Raw genomic sequence first — 16,815 nt, 5'->3', positions numbered from 1 at the left:
CGAGACAGGCTTACTTTCGAGACAGGCTTACTTACAAGACAGGCTTACTTTCGAAACCTTTCATCGGCTTTCAAATGTAACAAAAAATAAACAGAGTTGAACTTACATAGCCGGCATATTTTCAAGATATATTTCTAATGCTTACTTTCACGACCGGTCTATTTCCGATTCAGGCTTATTATCGAAATTTTAGAGTATACATTGAACCACAGTCAACCACAGTTGATATTTAATTCCTGTTATCTAAGTTAGGATAGCAATTTCACCTACAACTAACACTAGCACTACTCTATTACATCACGTAACATTACTATCATAGCGCTATTTTATCTGGAGTTTTGTGAATCAGGTCCCAATATACGTAACAAGCTGCAAAAATGCTAAATATGATCCCAATATTGATAGTACATGTGAAGAAATCTCAGTGAACATCAATTCATTAGAAATAGTGTTGTTTATCATGCAGAACGTTCGATTATGCTGAGTCAAAATCATAATGGTATTTTTAAACTACATATGTATATTTAATTAATTTGTTTTTTATCACAAGTTACCGACTCGTTACCGCCCATTCTGACTTCTATTTAGTCATATGTCTATGTGTTTCATAACCGGTATGTTTATTTCTATTCTAGATTTTTTCTGAATAATACAAAAACTGGCACATACGTATATTTGGACTTATAAATATTCTCTGTACAACGTGTTGCGTTTCTCTGACAAGCAACAATTTGAAAAGTATGGCAGCACTAAGGCGTTATACTTTCTAAAGAGTAACTAATAGATATACCACATACATTTATTGGAAGTGCAGAAATCTAAAAATATGTTTAAGTTACTTACTGAGTGAGCACCCGGCTCCATCATCATAAAAACCTGTCGTACAGTTACATATACCACCGTAACCTGTACAGTCGGCGTGATCTATACATTCGTCATAAACGTGGTAGCATGGTCCTTCACCTGGGCGCATTCCTGGTTTTAATATAAACAATACATTAACAATGAAGAAGAAAATAGAAACATCAAAACCATTCCTATGGTTATCCTAGAGGATATTGAAAACATATATTTGAGTTGTATAAAAACATCTACATTTGTATATGGTGAATACATTAATTTGATTTTCCACGAAAGATAAAAACAGAAAGTCAAAAAGTCATTCTCAAATTCCTCTTTTATTTCTTCTTCTATTATAAATTGTTATTTAACAAGCGTAGAGTAAGTGTTGTAAGCAACACATGTCTTCTACCGTCAACTACATTTTCTAATTTATGGCAAGTTATTATTGCTTAGTTATGCTATATTGTATGGAACAAATACTGTTGATATGTTTCAAGATATCGTCCAGAAACGAAAATTTGTGAAACAACTATTTTTTATATATCAACAGTGACCTTTGAAATTGACCTTTTCATCCCAAACTTAATCCAAAGCTAAGCTATCTCCTATGTTATCATTGTATGAAGTTTGAACAAATTCCGTTGACGTGTGTAAGTTATCATTCAGAAACAAACACTTGTGAAAAAAAAACTATTTTTAGTAACAGTGACCTTTGTAGTTGACCTTTTGACCCCAAATTAAATCCCAAGCTGTAATTTCTCATATACTACCATTGTATGAAGTTTGAACAAATTCCGTCGATGTGTTTCAAGTTATCATTCAGAAACAAACATTTGCGGAAAAAATATATTTTTAGTAACAGTGACCTTTGTAGATGACATTTTGACCCCAAATTCAATCCAAGCTGTAGTTTCTCATATGCTACCATTGTATGAAGTTTGAACAAGTTTCGTTGATGTATTTCAAGTTATCATTCAGAAACAAAAGCTTGTGAGAAAAAAACTATTTTTAGTAACAGTGACCTTTGTAGTTGACCTTTTGACCCCAAATTAAATCTCAAGCTGTAGTTTCTCATATGCTACCATTGTATGAAGTTTGAACAAATTCCATTGATCTGTTCTCAAGTTATCATCCGAAAACCAAAATGTGAAACAAACTATTTTTAGTAACTGTGGCCTTTGTAGTTGACCTTTTGACCCCAAATTCAATCCCAAGCTGTATTTTATTCATATACTACCATTGTTTGAAGTTTGTTCAAAATTCATCTATTACTTAATATGTTATCATCTGGAAACCAAACCGGACAGACGGGAACAAACACTATAGTCCCCTTCGGTTTCACCGGTAGGGGACAAATAAGAACATTTAATCGATATACAGAGGTAGCCTTGACGGATACACTCCTTATGTTTCGTCTGTGTGTCACTTGTGAGAACGAGAACGACCCGGATGTCTGATAAGTTAAGTGCTATACTGTCTTTATCTAAGCCAAACAGGTAATACTATCCCTTTCCAATTGGTTACCATTTCTGCATTATGTATAGCGAAGCGTGACAAGGCTATGGCTTACCATATGATATTTCATCGAAAGGGAAGTTTAAAAAATCTGTAAAAAAAAATCCTTCGTTTTTGCGTAGCAGGAATAGATATGTTTTGTATTTCTAGATGGTGAATCATCAGGTAAAATGAATATAAAGATTTCATATTTGCGTCTGATTGTATGACAAAGTTTTTAAAAATGTTCTACCATGTGGAAACATTTTATCAATAGAATCAAGTTCAAGTCTCGTCGACTTTGCATCTTGTGACTCATAATGTATCATAATGACTTACGTATCTACATCATTACATAACCATCAAATGATATGCCTAGAGACATTAACGTAGACAGTACAACAATATAAAGTAACTTAAAAAAAACTTATTTTAGATATATTAGATTTTTTAAAAGAACATTTTTATGAATGCTAGAATAACATTGACATTTTAAAACAAAATAAAAACATGTTGACATATTTTGGCAGTGATACTTTTCTACATGAAGAATGTGCACAGAGATTAGCATTTTGGAACTTTGATCTTTCAAAATAACTTTTCTTAAAGATCTGATCTGGTGAAAACGGGTTTTTTTTTCTCATATAGATTTTTGGAAATTGGAAGTCATGACAAAGTTGAAAATGCAGTATAAATAAAAATCGTTGTGTGCTTGATTTTGAGCTATTTTGAATCAATATGATTAAATTTGATTTTACCGGAATTTCACTGTTTTGAGCATACACGCGACAAACTAAAGCAATATTTTGAAAATAAAGTATAGTCTGACATTCACAAAGTTGTCAAAACCAATGTTTTCTTTAAGAAAATAATAAAATCACACAGTCAAAAAGAGTTAAGGCAAACATTAACTTGATATAGTTAAGATTGTTAAAGCAACGATGAGAAAAGTTTAAATTTTGAAGTTAAAAAGTATGAAATTTCACCTCTCTACAAAGTCTAAGAAATGCACTTTTTCAAAATTGCCCCCAAATTGGTAATTTCTTAACCTTTGAGTTTTAAAAGTTCTATAAGCAATAGAAGTATAATTTTTTGACATATTTTCCTTATGGCAACTGGCTTCAAATTGAGACATCAGCTTTTAATAATCACAAAAACTCTTTGATAAATGTTGAAAAGAGACGTCAATTAGACTGAAACCTCACCAGAGCAGATCCTTAAATAACATTATAAATCAAAGATATATGATATTGGAAAGTTTGTGATCGAACATTAACTGCAACGTGGCAGAAAAGTGGATGTTGTAGTGTACTTTTGACAATAATGTCTAATAATACAGAGTAAAATTTATACTTTCGTTTTTACGGACTAGTGAAAACAAAGTGTTTTTGCGACAAGAATGTTTCTACCACGCTATATTCTTCGATAATTGGTATATTTCACTGTGACAGCTATCAAAATAAAAACAAATAAGTGAACACTATAAACAATTTGGTGGTTGTACAGCCTAACATGATCTATCCACCGATTCACGGCTGATACTTACTGACGGCACAAACACTTCCATTTAGGTAATGAGTTGGATAGGGACAAATTAACACCGTAACTGTCGTACATCCCTCAAAATATACACAGAGCAGAATCTATGAAAGTTAAGAAAGTACATAAATTAAGTAGGGCATCTACTAGCACAAAATAGGTAATCTATACAAAAACAGGTGCTCAACAATACAAAACAGGTATCCAACACCAAAATACAATACAGAAATCCAACACACAAATTACAATACAAGTATCCAGAACAATACAATACATGTGTCCAACACAAAAGACAATGCTTGTATCTACTATCCAGAACAAAATACAATTCATGTATCCAACACAAAATACAATACAAGAATCAAGCACAATGCAATTAAGGTCCATCAACACAAAATACAATACAGGTATCAAGCACAATACAATACAGGAATCCAACACAAAATACAATACAGGTATCCAGCACAATACAATACAGGAATCCAACACAAAATACGATACAGGTATCCAGCACAATACAATACAGGTATCCAGCACAATACAATACAGGTCCACCAACACAAAATACAATTCAGGTCCACCAACACAAAATACAATTCAGGTCCACCAACACAAAATACAATACAGGCAACAAGCACAATACAATACAGGAATCCAACACAAAATACAATTCAGGTATCCAGCACAATACAATACAGGTCCACCAACACAAAATACAATACAGGCATCAAGCACAATACAATACAGGTATCCAGCACAATACAATACAGGTATCCAACACAAAATACAGTACAGGTCCACCAACAAAAAATACAATACAGGCATCAAGCACAATACAATACAGGTATCCAGCACAATACAATACAGGTCCACCAACACAAAATACAATACAGGCATCAAGCACAATACAATACAGGTATCCAGCACAATACAATACAGGTATCCAACACAAAATACAGTACAGGCATCAAGCACACTACAATACAGGTATCCAGCACAATACAATACAGGTCCACCAACAAAAAATACAATACAGGCATCAAGCACAATACAATACAGGTATCCAGCACAATACAATACAGGTATCCAACACAAAATACAATACTTGTATCTACTATCCAGCACAAAATACAATTCAGGTATCCAACACAAAATACAATACAGGCATCAAGCACAATACAATACAGGAATCCAACGCAAAATACAATACAGGTATCCAGCACAATACAATACAGGTATCCAACACAAAATATAATACAGGTATCCACTATCCAGCACAAAATACAAAACAGGTATCCAACACAAAGTACAATACAGGTATTAAGCACAATACAATGCAGGAATCCAACACAAGATACAATACAGGTATCCAGCACAAAATACAATACAGGTATCCAACACAAAGTACAATACAGCATATCAACACAAATTGCTTGTAACCAATACAATATTCGTCATAATTTTTATTCAAAAGACCAACTAAGAAATAAAAATATCGTGCTACACTGTATCTTCATCAATACGGGTGGCACGGAAAATTATATGGAAAATCATATGGAAAATTTTAATTATAGAGATAATGAGAAAACCGTTCAAGCCGTTCGCTACCACGACCTTCTAATTTCATAAAATATTTCACTGTGTCTAACAAATGGCTAATATGAACATCAAAGACATCCTATCATAATTTGTATACACATTCACGCGAATCGATACTTTACGGTGAACCAGTAGATATATTAATGTCATTTTTCTAGCATTTTCGGAACACATTTGGTGCCCATCCCTTGGCGGAACAAAAATACTTACATCTTTTTAGGCAGTTATATTTAATGTTTGTGTTTTTTACTGGCGTATTTCTATATATATATGTTTAGGCATTACAGTATGTCAATTTTAAGATAAGAAAACGACGTGAGTAAAGAAGCGTTTACCGTCGATTAGTCCCACATTCCGGCGAACGTAACGTCATATTTTGATGTGATTTTTGTGACTCACAAGCATTGGGAAATGTGACTTACCGACGGTAAATAAAACTTTACGCACGTCAGTTTGGTATCGGGTAGATCGACGGCTTAATGGTTACGATTACAATCAAATTTCTAATTGCATAGTTGTCAAAAAAGTCAAATATAATTAATCGAACAAATGCAGTTGGAACTTTAAAAGTGGCTTGTTAATCAATGTCTTGGTATACACGAAATTTAATACATACGTAAAATAGTCAAATGACCATTGACTCCAATAATTCATTTATAGGCAACCATGTTACACAGAAGGATTGAGGCAATGATGTCCTAAAATACACCTACCGTTGTAATACAGCCATACTGGCATGATTGGATTTATGAAATTCTGAATAAAAAGACATTAAGCCTACATATTGCTAATGTATAAAGAATGGAGTTCATGTTATTTCGTCAAGAAATTAAGACAAAATAAATGCAAACATAAATTATGGAACCATTACCGTACCCAGATAAAAAGGAAGGTTTGCCTACATTTTTACTGAACGAAACATAACAAACCTCTATGACGAGGTCCCGATTAAAAAACAAAATTCAATTCTAATTAGGTTTTGCAATTGAACTGAAATACCAAAAAAAGGACCATGTATAATTATAAATGAATCACCTTACCAAGGATATCAAAACTATGGATGACGACACTGTTTGTCTGGGAGACATGGTGTTCCTCCGTCCAGGATGGCGAGGACACAGTGTGGACCAGGAAGTACAGAACAAAGCAGTAAACAGTTTGGGTATAAGAGTGAACGCTCTGGTGAACACCAATCTAACACACGTAAACACGTATACAAAGGACACCTTTACATTACCTACTGAATAATAACCTTTACAATTCTAAATACAAATAAACACGTTCATAAGTGATTTGCAAAAAGATAACTGCGTATGCTTTTAAAGCGAAAATAACTTCCCTAATCGCATATACAACAATCACAATAAGCGACAGAGAGAGATATATCACAAATATGTCCAAAAAAACTGCATAGGAAACAATACAGTGACATGATTGTCAAGATCAAGTTGTCAAGTAATGCTGGGTGAAGTTCCACGCAAGGGTAAAACATATGGTCGGATCATATGAAGCAGATCTAATTACATTTTGTATGGGTTTAAATCACTATACTCTTATATAAATGAAAATACATGTATGCATTATGGCTAGATATATGCCCTACTGTTTATACACATACTTAATATGTAGTGTAGCATGTGCATTTTGGTAACATATGTAAAAAGATGCGTTTGAAAGAAAATACATAACATGTTGATCATTAGTGGATATTGCCAGTATACGTAACCTTGTCTATAGTAGATATTGTCAGTATACTTACCTTGTCTATAGTAGATATTGTCAGTATACTTACCTTGTCTATAGTAGATATTGTCAGTATACTTACCTTGTCTATAGTAGATATTGTCAGTATACTTACCTTGTCTATAGTAGATATTGTCAGTATACTTACCTTGTCTATAGTAGATATTGTCAGTATACTTACCTTGTCTATAGTAGATATTGTCATAGTAGATATTGTCAGTATACTTACCTTGTCTATAGTAGATATTGTCAGTATACTTTACCTTGTCTATAGTAGATATTGTCAGTATACTTACCTTGTCTATAGTAGATATTGTCAGTAACTTACTTGTCTATAGTAATATTCAGTACTTACCTTGTCTATAGTAGATATTGTCAGTACACTTACCTTGTCTATAGTAGATATTGTCAGTACACTTACCTTGTCTATAGTAGATATTGTCAGTACACTTACCTTGTCTATAGTAGATATTGTCAGTATACTTACCTTGTCTATAGTAGATATTGTCAGTATACTTACCTTGTCTATAGTAGATATTGTCAGTATACTTACCTTGTCTATAGTAGATATTGTCAGTATATACTTACCTTGTCTATAGTAGATATTGTCAGTATACTTACCTTGTCTATAGTAGATATTGTCAGTATACTTACCTTGTCTATAGTAGATATTGTCAGTATACTTACCTTGTCTATAGTAGATATTGTCAGTATACTTACCTTGTCTATAGTAGATATTGTCAGTATACTTACCTTGTCTATAGTAGATATTGTCAGTATACTTACCTTGTCTATAGTAGATATTGTCAGTATACTTACCTTGTCTATAGTAGATATTGTCAGTATACTTACCTTGTCTATAGTAGATATTGTCAGTATACTTACCTTGTCTATAGTAGATATTGTCAGTATACTTACCTTGTCTATAGTAGATATTGTCAGTATACTTACCTTGTCTATAGTAGATATTGTCAGTATACTTACCTTGTCTATAGTAGATATTGTCAGTATACTTACCTTGTCTATAGTAGATATTGTCAGTATACATACCTTGTCTTACCTTGTCTATAGTAGATATTGTCAGTATACTTACCTTGTCTATAGTAGATATTGTCAGTATACTTACCTTGTCTATAGTAGATATTGTCAGTATACTTACCTTGTCTATAGTAGATATTGTCAGTATACTTACCTTGTCTATAGTAGATATTGTCAGTATACTTACCTTGTCTATAGTAGATATTGTCAGTATACTTACCTTGTCTATAGTAGATATTGTCAGTATACTTACCTTGTCTATAGTAGATATTGTCAGTATACTTACCTGGTCTATAGTAGATATTGTCAGTATACTTACCTTGTCTATAGTAGATATTGTCAGTATACTTACCTTGTCTATAGTAGATATTGTCAGTATACTTACCTTGTCTATAGTAGATATTGTCAGTATACTTACCTTGTCTATAGTAGATATTGTCAGTATACTTACCTTGTCTATAGTAGATATTGTCAGTACACTTACCTTGTCTATAGTAGATATTGTCAGTATACTTACCTTGTCTATAGTAGATATTGTCAGTATACTTACCTTGTCTATAGTAGATATTGTCAGTATACTTACCTTGTCTATAGTAGATATTGTCAGTATACATACCTTGTCTATAGTAGATATTGTCAGTATACTTACCTTGTCTATAGTAGATATTGTCAGTATACTTACCTTGTCTATAGTAGATATTGTCAGTATACTTACCTTGTCTATAGTAGATATTGTCAGTATACTTACCTTGTCTATAGTAGATATTGTCAGTATACTTACCTTGTCTATAGTAGATATTGTCAGTAACTTACCTTGTCTATAGTAGATATTGTCAGTATATCTGTACCTTACCTTGTCTATAGTAGATATTGTCAGTATACTTACCTTGTCTATAGTAGATATTGTCAGTATACTTACCTTGTCTATAGTAGATATTGTCAGTATACTTACCTTGTCTATAGTAGATATTGTCAGTACACTTACCTTGTCTATAGTAGATATTGTCAGTACACTTACCTTGTCTATAGTAGATATTGTCAGTATACTTACCTTGTCTATAGTAGATATTGTCAGTATACTTACCTTGTCTATAGTAGATATTGTCAGTACACTTACCTTGTCTATAGTAGATATTGTCAGTACACTTACCTTGTCTATAGTAGATATTGTCAGTATACTTACCTTGTCTATAGTAGATATTGTCAGTATACTTACCTTGTCTATAGTAGATATTGTCAGTATACTTACATACCTTTGTCTAAAGTATATATTGTCAGTACACTTACCTTGTCTATAGTAGATATTGTCAGTACACTTACCTTGTCTATAGTAGATATTGTCAGTACACTTACCTTGTCTATAGTAGATATTGTCAGTATACTTACCTTGTCTATAGTAGATATTGTCAGTATACTTACCTTGTCTATAGTAGATATTGTCAGTACACTTACCTTGTCTATAGTAGATATTGTCAGTATACTTACCTTGTCTATAGTAGATATTGTCAGTATACTTACCTTGTCTATAGTAGATATTGTCAGTATACTTACCTTGTCTATAGTAGATATTGTCAGTATACTTACCTTGTCTATAGTAGATATTGTCAGTATACTTACCTTGTCTATAGTAGATATTGTCAGTATACTTACCTTGTCTATAGTAGATATTGTCAGTATACTTACCTTGTCTATAGTAGATATTGTCAGTATACTTACCTTGTCTATAGTAGATATTGTCAGTATACTTACCTTGTCTATAGTAGATATTGTCAGTATACTTACCTTGTCTATAGTAGATATTGTCAGTATACTTACCTTGTCTATAGTAGATATTGTCAGTATACTTACCTTGTCTATAGTAGATATTGTCAGTATACTTACCTTGTCTATAGTAGATATTGTCAGTATACTTACCTTGTCTATAGTAGATATTGTCAGTATACTTACCTTGTCTATAGTAGATATTGCATATTGTCTTACCTTGTCTATAGTAGATATGCAGTACACTTACCTTGTCTATAGTAGATATTGTCAGTATACTTACCTTGTCTATAGTAGATATTGTCAGTATACATACCTTACTTGTCTATAGTAGATATTGTCAGTATACTTACCTTGTCTATAGTAGATATTGTCAGTATACTTACCTTGTCTATAGTAGATATTGTCAGTACACTTACCTTGTCTATAGTAGATATTGTCAGTATACTACCTTGTCTATAGTAGTTTGTCAGTATTACTTGTCTATAGTAGATATTGTCAGTATACTTACCTTGTCTATAGTAGATATTGTCAGTAACTACTCTACCTTGTCTATAGTAGATATTGTCAGTATACATACCTTGTCTATAGTAGATATTGTCAGTATACTTACCTTGTCTATAGTAGATATTGTCAGTATACTTACCTTGTCTATAGTAGATATTGTCAGTATACCTTGTCTATAGTAGATATTGTCAGTATACTACCTTGTCTATAGTAGATATTGTCAGTATACATTACCTTGTCTATAGTAGATATTGTCAGTATACTTACCTTGTCTATAGTAGATATTGTCAGTACACTTACCTTGTCTATAGTAGATATTATCAGTATACATATACCTTGTCTATAGTAGATATTGTCAGTACACTTACCTTGTCTATAGTAGATATTGTCAGTTACACTACCTTGTCTATAGTAGATATTGTCAGTATACTACCTTGTCTATAGTAGATATTGTCAGTATACTTACCTTGTCTATAGTAGATATTGTCAGTACACTTACCTTGTCTATAGTAGATATTGTCAGTATACTTACCTTGTCTATAGTAGATATTGCCAGTATACTTACCTTGTCTATAGTAGATATTCTCAGTATACTTACCTGGTCTATAGTAGATATTGTCAGTATACTTACCTTGTCTATAGTAGATATTGTCAGTATACTTACCTTGTCTATAGTAGATATTGTCAGTATACTTACCTTGTCTATAGTAGATATTGTCCAGTATACACTTACCTTGTCTATAGTAGATATTGTCAGTATACATTACCTTGTCTATAGTAGATATTGTCAGTATACTTACCTTGTCTATAGTAGATATTGTCAGTATACACTTACCTTGTCTATAGTAGATATTGTCAGTATACTTACCTTGTCTATAGTAGATATTGTCAGTATACTTACCTTGTCTATAGTAGATATTGTCAGTATACTTACCTTGTCTATAGTAGATATTGTCAGTATACTTACCTTGTCTATAGTAGATATTGTCAGTATACTTACCTTGTCTATAGTAGATATTGCAGTATACTTACCTTGTCTAGTAGTAGATATTGTCAGTATACTTACCTTGTCTATAGTAGATATTGTCAGTAACTTACCTTGTCTATAGTAGATATTGTCAGTATACTTACCTAGTAGTCTTGTCAGTATAGTACCTTGTCTATATAGATGTCAGTATACTTACCTTGTCTATAGTAGATATTGTCAGTATACTTACCTTGTCGTATAGTAGATATTGTCAGTAAACTTACCTTGTCTATAGTAGATATTGTCAGTATACTTACCTTGTCTATAGTAGATATTGTCAGTATACATAACCTTGTCTATAGTAGATATTGTCAGTATACTTACCTTGTCTATAGTAGATATTGTCAGTATACTTACCTTGTCTATAGTAGATATTGTCAGTATACTTACCTTGTCTATAGTAGATATTGTCAGTATACTTACCTTGTCTATAGTAGATATTGTCAGTATATACTTACCTTGTCTATAGTAGATATTGTCAGTATACACTTACCTTGTCTATAGTAGATATTGTCATTTAGTATTGTTATATAGTATATATTAGTATATAGTACCATTACTAGGTATTGTATTTAGTATGTTTTATAGTATTGTCTATAGTAACCATTTTATAATATTGTATAGGGTTTAGTCATATCATTGTTATAGTAGATATTAATATACTAGGTAGTATATTGTTTTATAGTAGTATATTACCAGGTCATATAGTATTCTTATAGTAGATTGTACAGGTAGGGTTTAGTACGGTATATAGTATTGTATATAGTAGGTTATCACTATACATTGTCTTATAGTAGTATATATACAATACATACAGTTATAGTAGATATTGTACAGGTATTATATTTATATCATTGTTATAGTAGATATACAGGTAGTTGTAGGTAGATTTATGTTTATATCAATTGTTATAGTAGATATATAATACAGGTAGGGTATAGTTATTGTTATATCATTGTCTATAGTAGATATTACAGGTATAGTATTTTGTTTTTATCATTGTTATAGTAGATATATAGTATCAGGTATTGGTTTATATACTTATATCATTGTTATAGTAGATATATACAGGTAGGGTTTAGTACGTTATATCATTGTTATAGTATAGTATATATTACAGGTCAGGGTATAGTAGTTTTCTATCAGTATACCATATTGTATTGTATATATTATTGTCTATATAGTATTGTATATATATATATTGTATCAGGTATAGTATTATACAGGTATATTGTATAGTATATATACATATTGTCTATAGTAGATATTGTCAGTAGGGTATTTACCATTGTATTTATAGTACAGTTGTTATAGTAGATATATCAGTATTGTACATAGTATTGTCTATTGTATATTGTATATCATTGTCATAGTAGTATAATATATTTGGTTTTATATAGTGTTATATCATTGTTATAGTATATATACAGTATATATAGTATAGTATTTCTATAGTATTGTTATAGTATTGTATTAGTATTGTTATAGTAGTATAATACAGGTAGGGTTTAGTATATATAGTATATATATCATTGTTATTGTATATGGTATTATATCAGTATTGTCTATAGTATTTAGTATGTCAGTATTTATCATTGTTATAGTAGATATAATACAGGTATGTATTTTGTATGTTTTATCATATTTATATAGTTATATAAGTATTGTAGGGTATTTAGTATTATTATACCATTGTCTATAGTAGATATTGGTAGGGTTTATACGTTATATCATTGTTATAGTAGATATAATAGTATTGGTTAGTGTTTTATATATTGTTATAGTATATAATACAGGTATTTAGTACGTGTATATCAGTTATTGTAGATATAGTAGATATAACAGGTATGTTTAGTATTGTTATATCATTGTCTATAGTAGATATACAGGTAGGGTATATAGTACTGTTATATAACATTGTTATAGTATGTTAATATAGTATCATGTATTGTCATATTTAGTATATACAGGTATGGGTATATTATTATATACAGTATGGTATATACCATTTTATAGTAGATATGTGTACAGTATATAGTATATGTTATAGTAGATACTAGTAGTATTGTATTTTATTATAGTACTTGTTATAGTAGATTACAGTAGGTTTTGGTTTTATAGTACTTGTCTCAGTAACCATTTACTAAGTATATTTTAGTATATATACAGTAGGGTATAGTATATAGTATTGTATTTTGTTATAGTAGGTATAATACAGGTAGGGTTTAGTATGTTATATATTGTATAGTATTGTTTAATACAGGTAGGTTTAGTAGTAATATTATAGTATGTATTTATATTATAGTAGATAGTACTTGTCATATAGTAACCATTTACTAGTTTTGTAGTATGTTATATCATTGTTATAGTAGATATGTTATACAGGTATTGTTTTTGTAGTATTTATATCATTGTCTATAGTAGATATTGTACATTGTAGGGTTTAGTATTTATATCATTGTTATAGTAGATATATATATAGTAGGTTTAGTATAGTATTTGTTATAGTAGATTATATAATAGGTGGGTTTAGTAGTTTATATAGTATTGTTATATAATAGTTGTATAGTAGTATTGTATTTTAGTTTTATCAGTACTGTCTATAGTAGTTATAGTACAGGTAGGTATAGTACTATCATTATATTGTTATAGTAGTATTACAGGTAGGGTTTTATATATCATTGTTGTATAGTAATATTACAGGTAGGTATTAGTATGTTTTATCAGTATTGTCTATAGTAATATAATACAGGTAGTATTGTATTATTTCAGTATTGTTATAGTAGTCTATAGTAACCATTTACAGTATAGTAGTTTGTATTGTTATTCATACTGTTATAGTATTATTCATAGTATTGTATTTTAATTTGGGTTTAGATTGTATTTATATCTATATAGTAGTACTAATATATTGTATATAGTAGATATATATACAGTAGTATTGTTATAGTTGTTATATCAGTTATAGTATAGTAATACATTGTAGGTATAGTAGTATTATTGTACAGTAGTTTTTATATATATCATTGTTATAGTAGATATTCTACAGGTAGGTTATTTGTTATATCATTGTATTGTATATAACCATTGGTAGGTAGTATTGTAGTTTACTTATATATCATTTATATAGTATATAGTAGGTATTTTAGTTTTATTATCATTGTCTATAGTAGATATAATACAGGTAGGGTATAGTTATTTATATCATATTGTTATAGTAGATATTGTACAGGTAGGGTTTAGTATTGTTATATCATTGTTATAGTAGATATAATACAGGTAGGGTTTAGTACGTTATATCATTGTTATAGTAGATATAATACAGGTAGGGTTTAGTAGTTATATCATTGTTATAGTAGTATATATAGTATATCAGGTGGTAGGTATATATTTATATTGTATTGTATTGTATATTGTTATATATAGTACTTGGGTATAGTAGTATTGTACTATATTGTATATTGTCAGTATATATCATTATTGTCTATATATTGTATTTATATATGTATTTGTTTTATATCAGTACTTGTCTATAGTATATTTATATATTGTATTAGTAGTATATAGTAGGTTATAGTAATCCATTATTAGGTAGGGTATAGTATTGTTCATATAGTATATATATAGATACAGTATAGTTTATTATTGTAGTATCAGTATACTATAGTAACCATATATTTTGTATATTTTGGTTTATATCAGTATTGTTATAGTAATATTTGTATTAGGTAGGGTATTAGTATGTTATATTGTAGTACATTATAGTATTGTTATAACCATTTATTGTATATAGTTTTATTTGTATATAGTATATTACAGGTATTTAGTAGTTTATCATTTTACTTGTCTATAGTAATATTAGGGTTATAGTAGTATTTTGTATCATTGTTATAGTAGATATAATACAGGTAGGGTTTAGTAGTACGTATATATCATTGTTATAGTAGATATAAGTACAGGTATTTATTTGTTTAGTAACGTGTATATAGTAATCATTGTTATAGTAGATATTTGTACAGGTAGGTATATTAGTATTGTTATATATTGTATAGTATTGTATATTACAGTACAGTTAGTATGTTATATCATTGTTATAGTAGATATATACAGGTAGGGTTATAGTAGTAAGTTTATTAGTAGCTTGTTATAGTAGATATAATACAGGTATTGGGTATAGTATGTTATATCATTGTTATAGTAGATATAATACAGGTAGGTATATACATTGTATATCATTGTATATAGTAGATATAATACAGGTAGGGTATATATTATTGTTATATTAGTAATTGTTATAGTAGATATATATTACAGGTTTTGTATTGTTATATAGATTGTTATAGTAGTATATTCAGGTAGGTATTGTATTTTTTATTTTTATCAGTATCAGTTATAGTAACCATTGTATTAGTATATAGTATATTGTATCAGTATTGTTATATCATTGTTATAGTATATTGTTTATATAGTAGGGTATATTGTCTATTGGGTTTTAGTAGTATATTGTAACATATACTGTATTATTTTATAGTATATTGTCAGTATATAATATACTTGGGTATATATTTTGTTATATCATCATTGTTATATAGTAGATATAATACAGGTATTTAGTATACTTTATATATATTTATTGTTTGTTATAGTAGATATAACTATTATGTATAGTAGGGTTTACTACGTTATATAAACATTCACCTAAGTATATAGTAGATATTATCAGTATATTTCATTGTACCAGGGTTATTATTACATGTTATATCATTGTTATAGTAACCATTTATATAGTATAGGTTTTTATCAGTTTATCATTGTTATAGTATTGTATAATACCTTGTTATAGTATTTGTATTTAGATATAATACAGTAGTGTCATAGTATGTTATTCATTGTATTGTATATATAGTATTTTAGGTATTATATTGGTATTGTTATATATGTTAGTATTACATATGTCATTATAGTAGTATTATAATAGACCAGGTTTTATAGTTATTGTCTATATATTACATTGTTATAGTAGATATATTACAGGTATTGTTATTTTATCATATCATTGTCTATAGTAATATATACAGTAGGGTTTAGTATTTTAGTATATCATTGTTATAGTAGTATATATATTAGTATTAGTATTGTATATTATATTGTAGTTATTGTTATAGTATATAATACCATGTAGGGTATAGTATTGTTATATTATTGTGTTAGTACTAGTTATATATTTTTACAGTATTGGTATAGTATACCTATATATATAGTAT

The 16,815-nt window shown here is 29.5% G+C and overlaps 1 protein-coding gene across 1 annotated transcript in view; it reads right to left on the bottom strand.

Moving 5' to 3' along the window:
- LOC138305548 (trimeric autotransporter adhesin AtaA-like) overlaps positions 1-6,657 on the bottom strand; it is a 50,270-nt gene extending 43,613 nt beyond the window's left edge. Inside the window, 3 exon segments of the mRNA XM_069245866.1 lie at positions 844-975; positions 3,884-3,980; positions 6,516-6,657. Coding sequence (XP_069101967.1) covers positions 844-975; positions 3,884-3,980; positions 6,516-6,563 — 277 coding nt within the window. The 5' untranslated portion in view covers positions 6,564-6,657.
- Between the last annotated feature and the right edge of the window lie 10,158 nt (positions 6,658-16,815).

The sequence above is a fragment of the Argopecten irradians genome, chromosome 1, assembly GCF_041381155.1.
Source record: "Argopecten irradians isolate NY chromosome 1, Ai_NY, whole genome shotgun sequence".
In the NCBI taxonomy this organism is placed as follows: Eukaryota; Metazoa; Mollusca; class Bivalvia; order Pectinida; family Pectinidae; genus Argopecten; species Argopecten irradians.
This window is presented reverse-complemented; position numbering and strand designations above follow the sequence as displayed.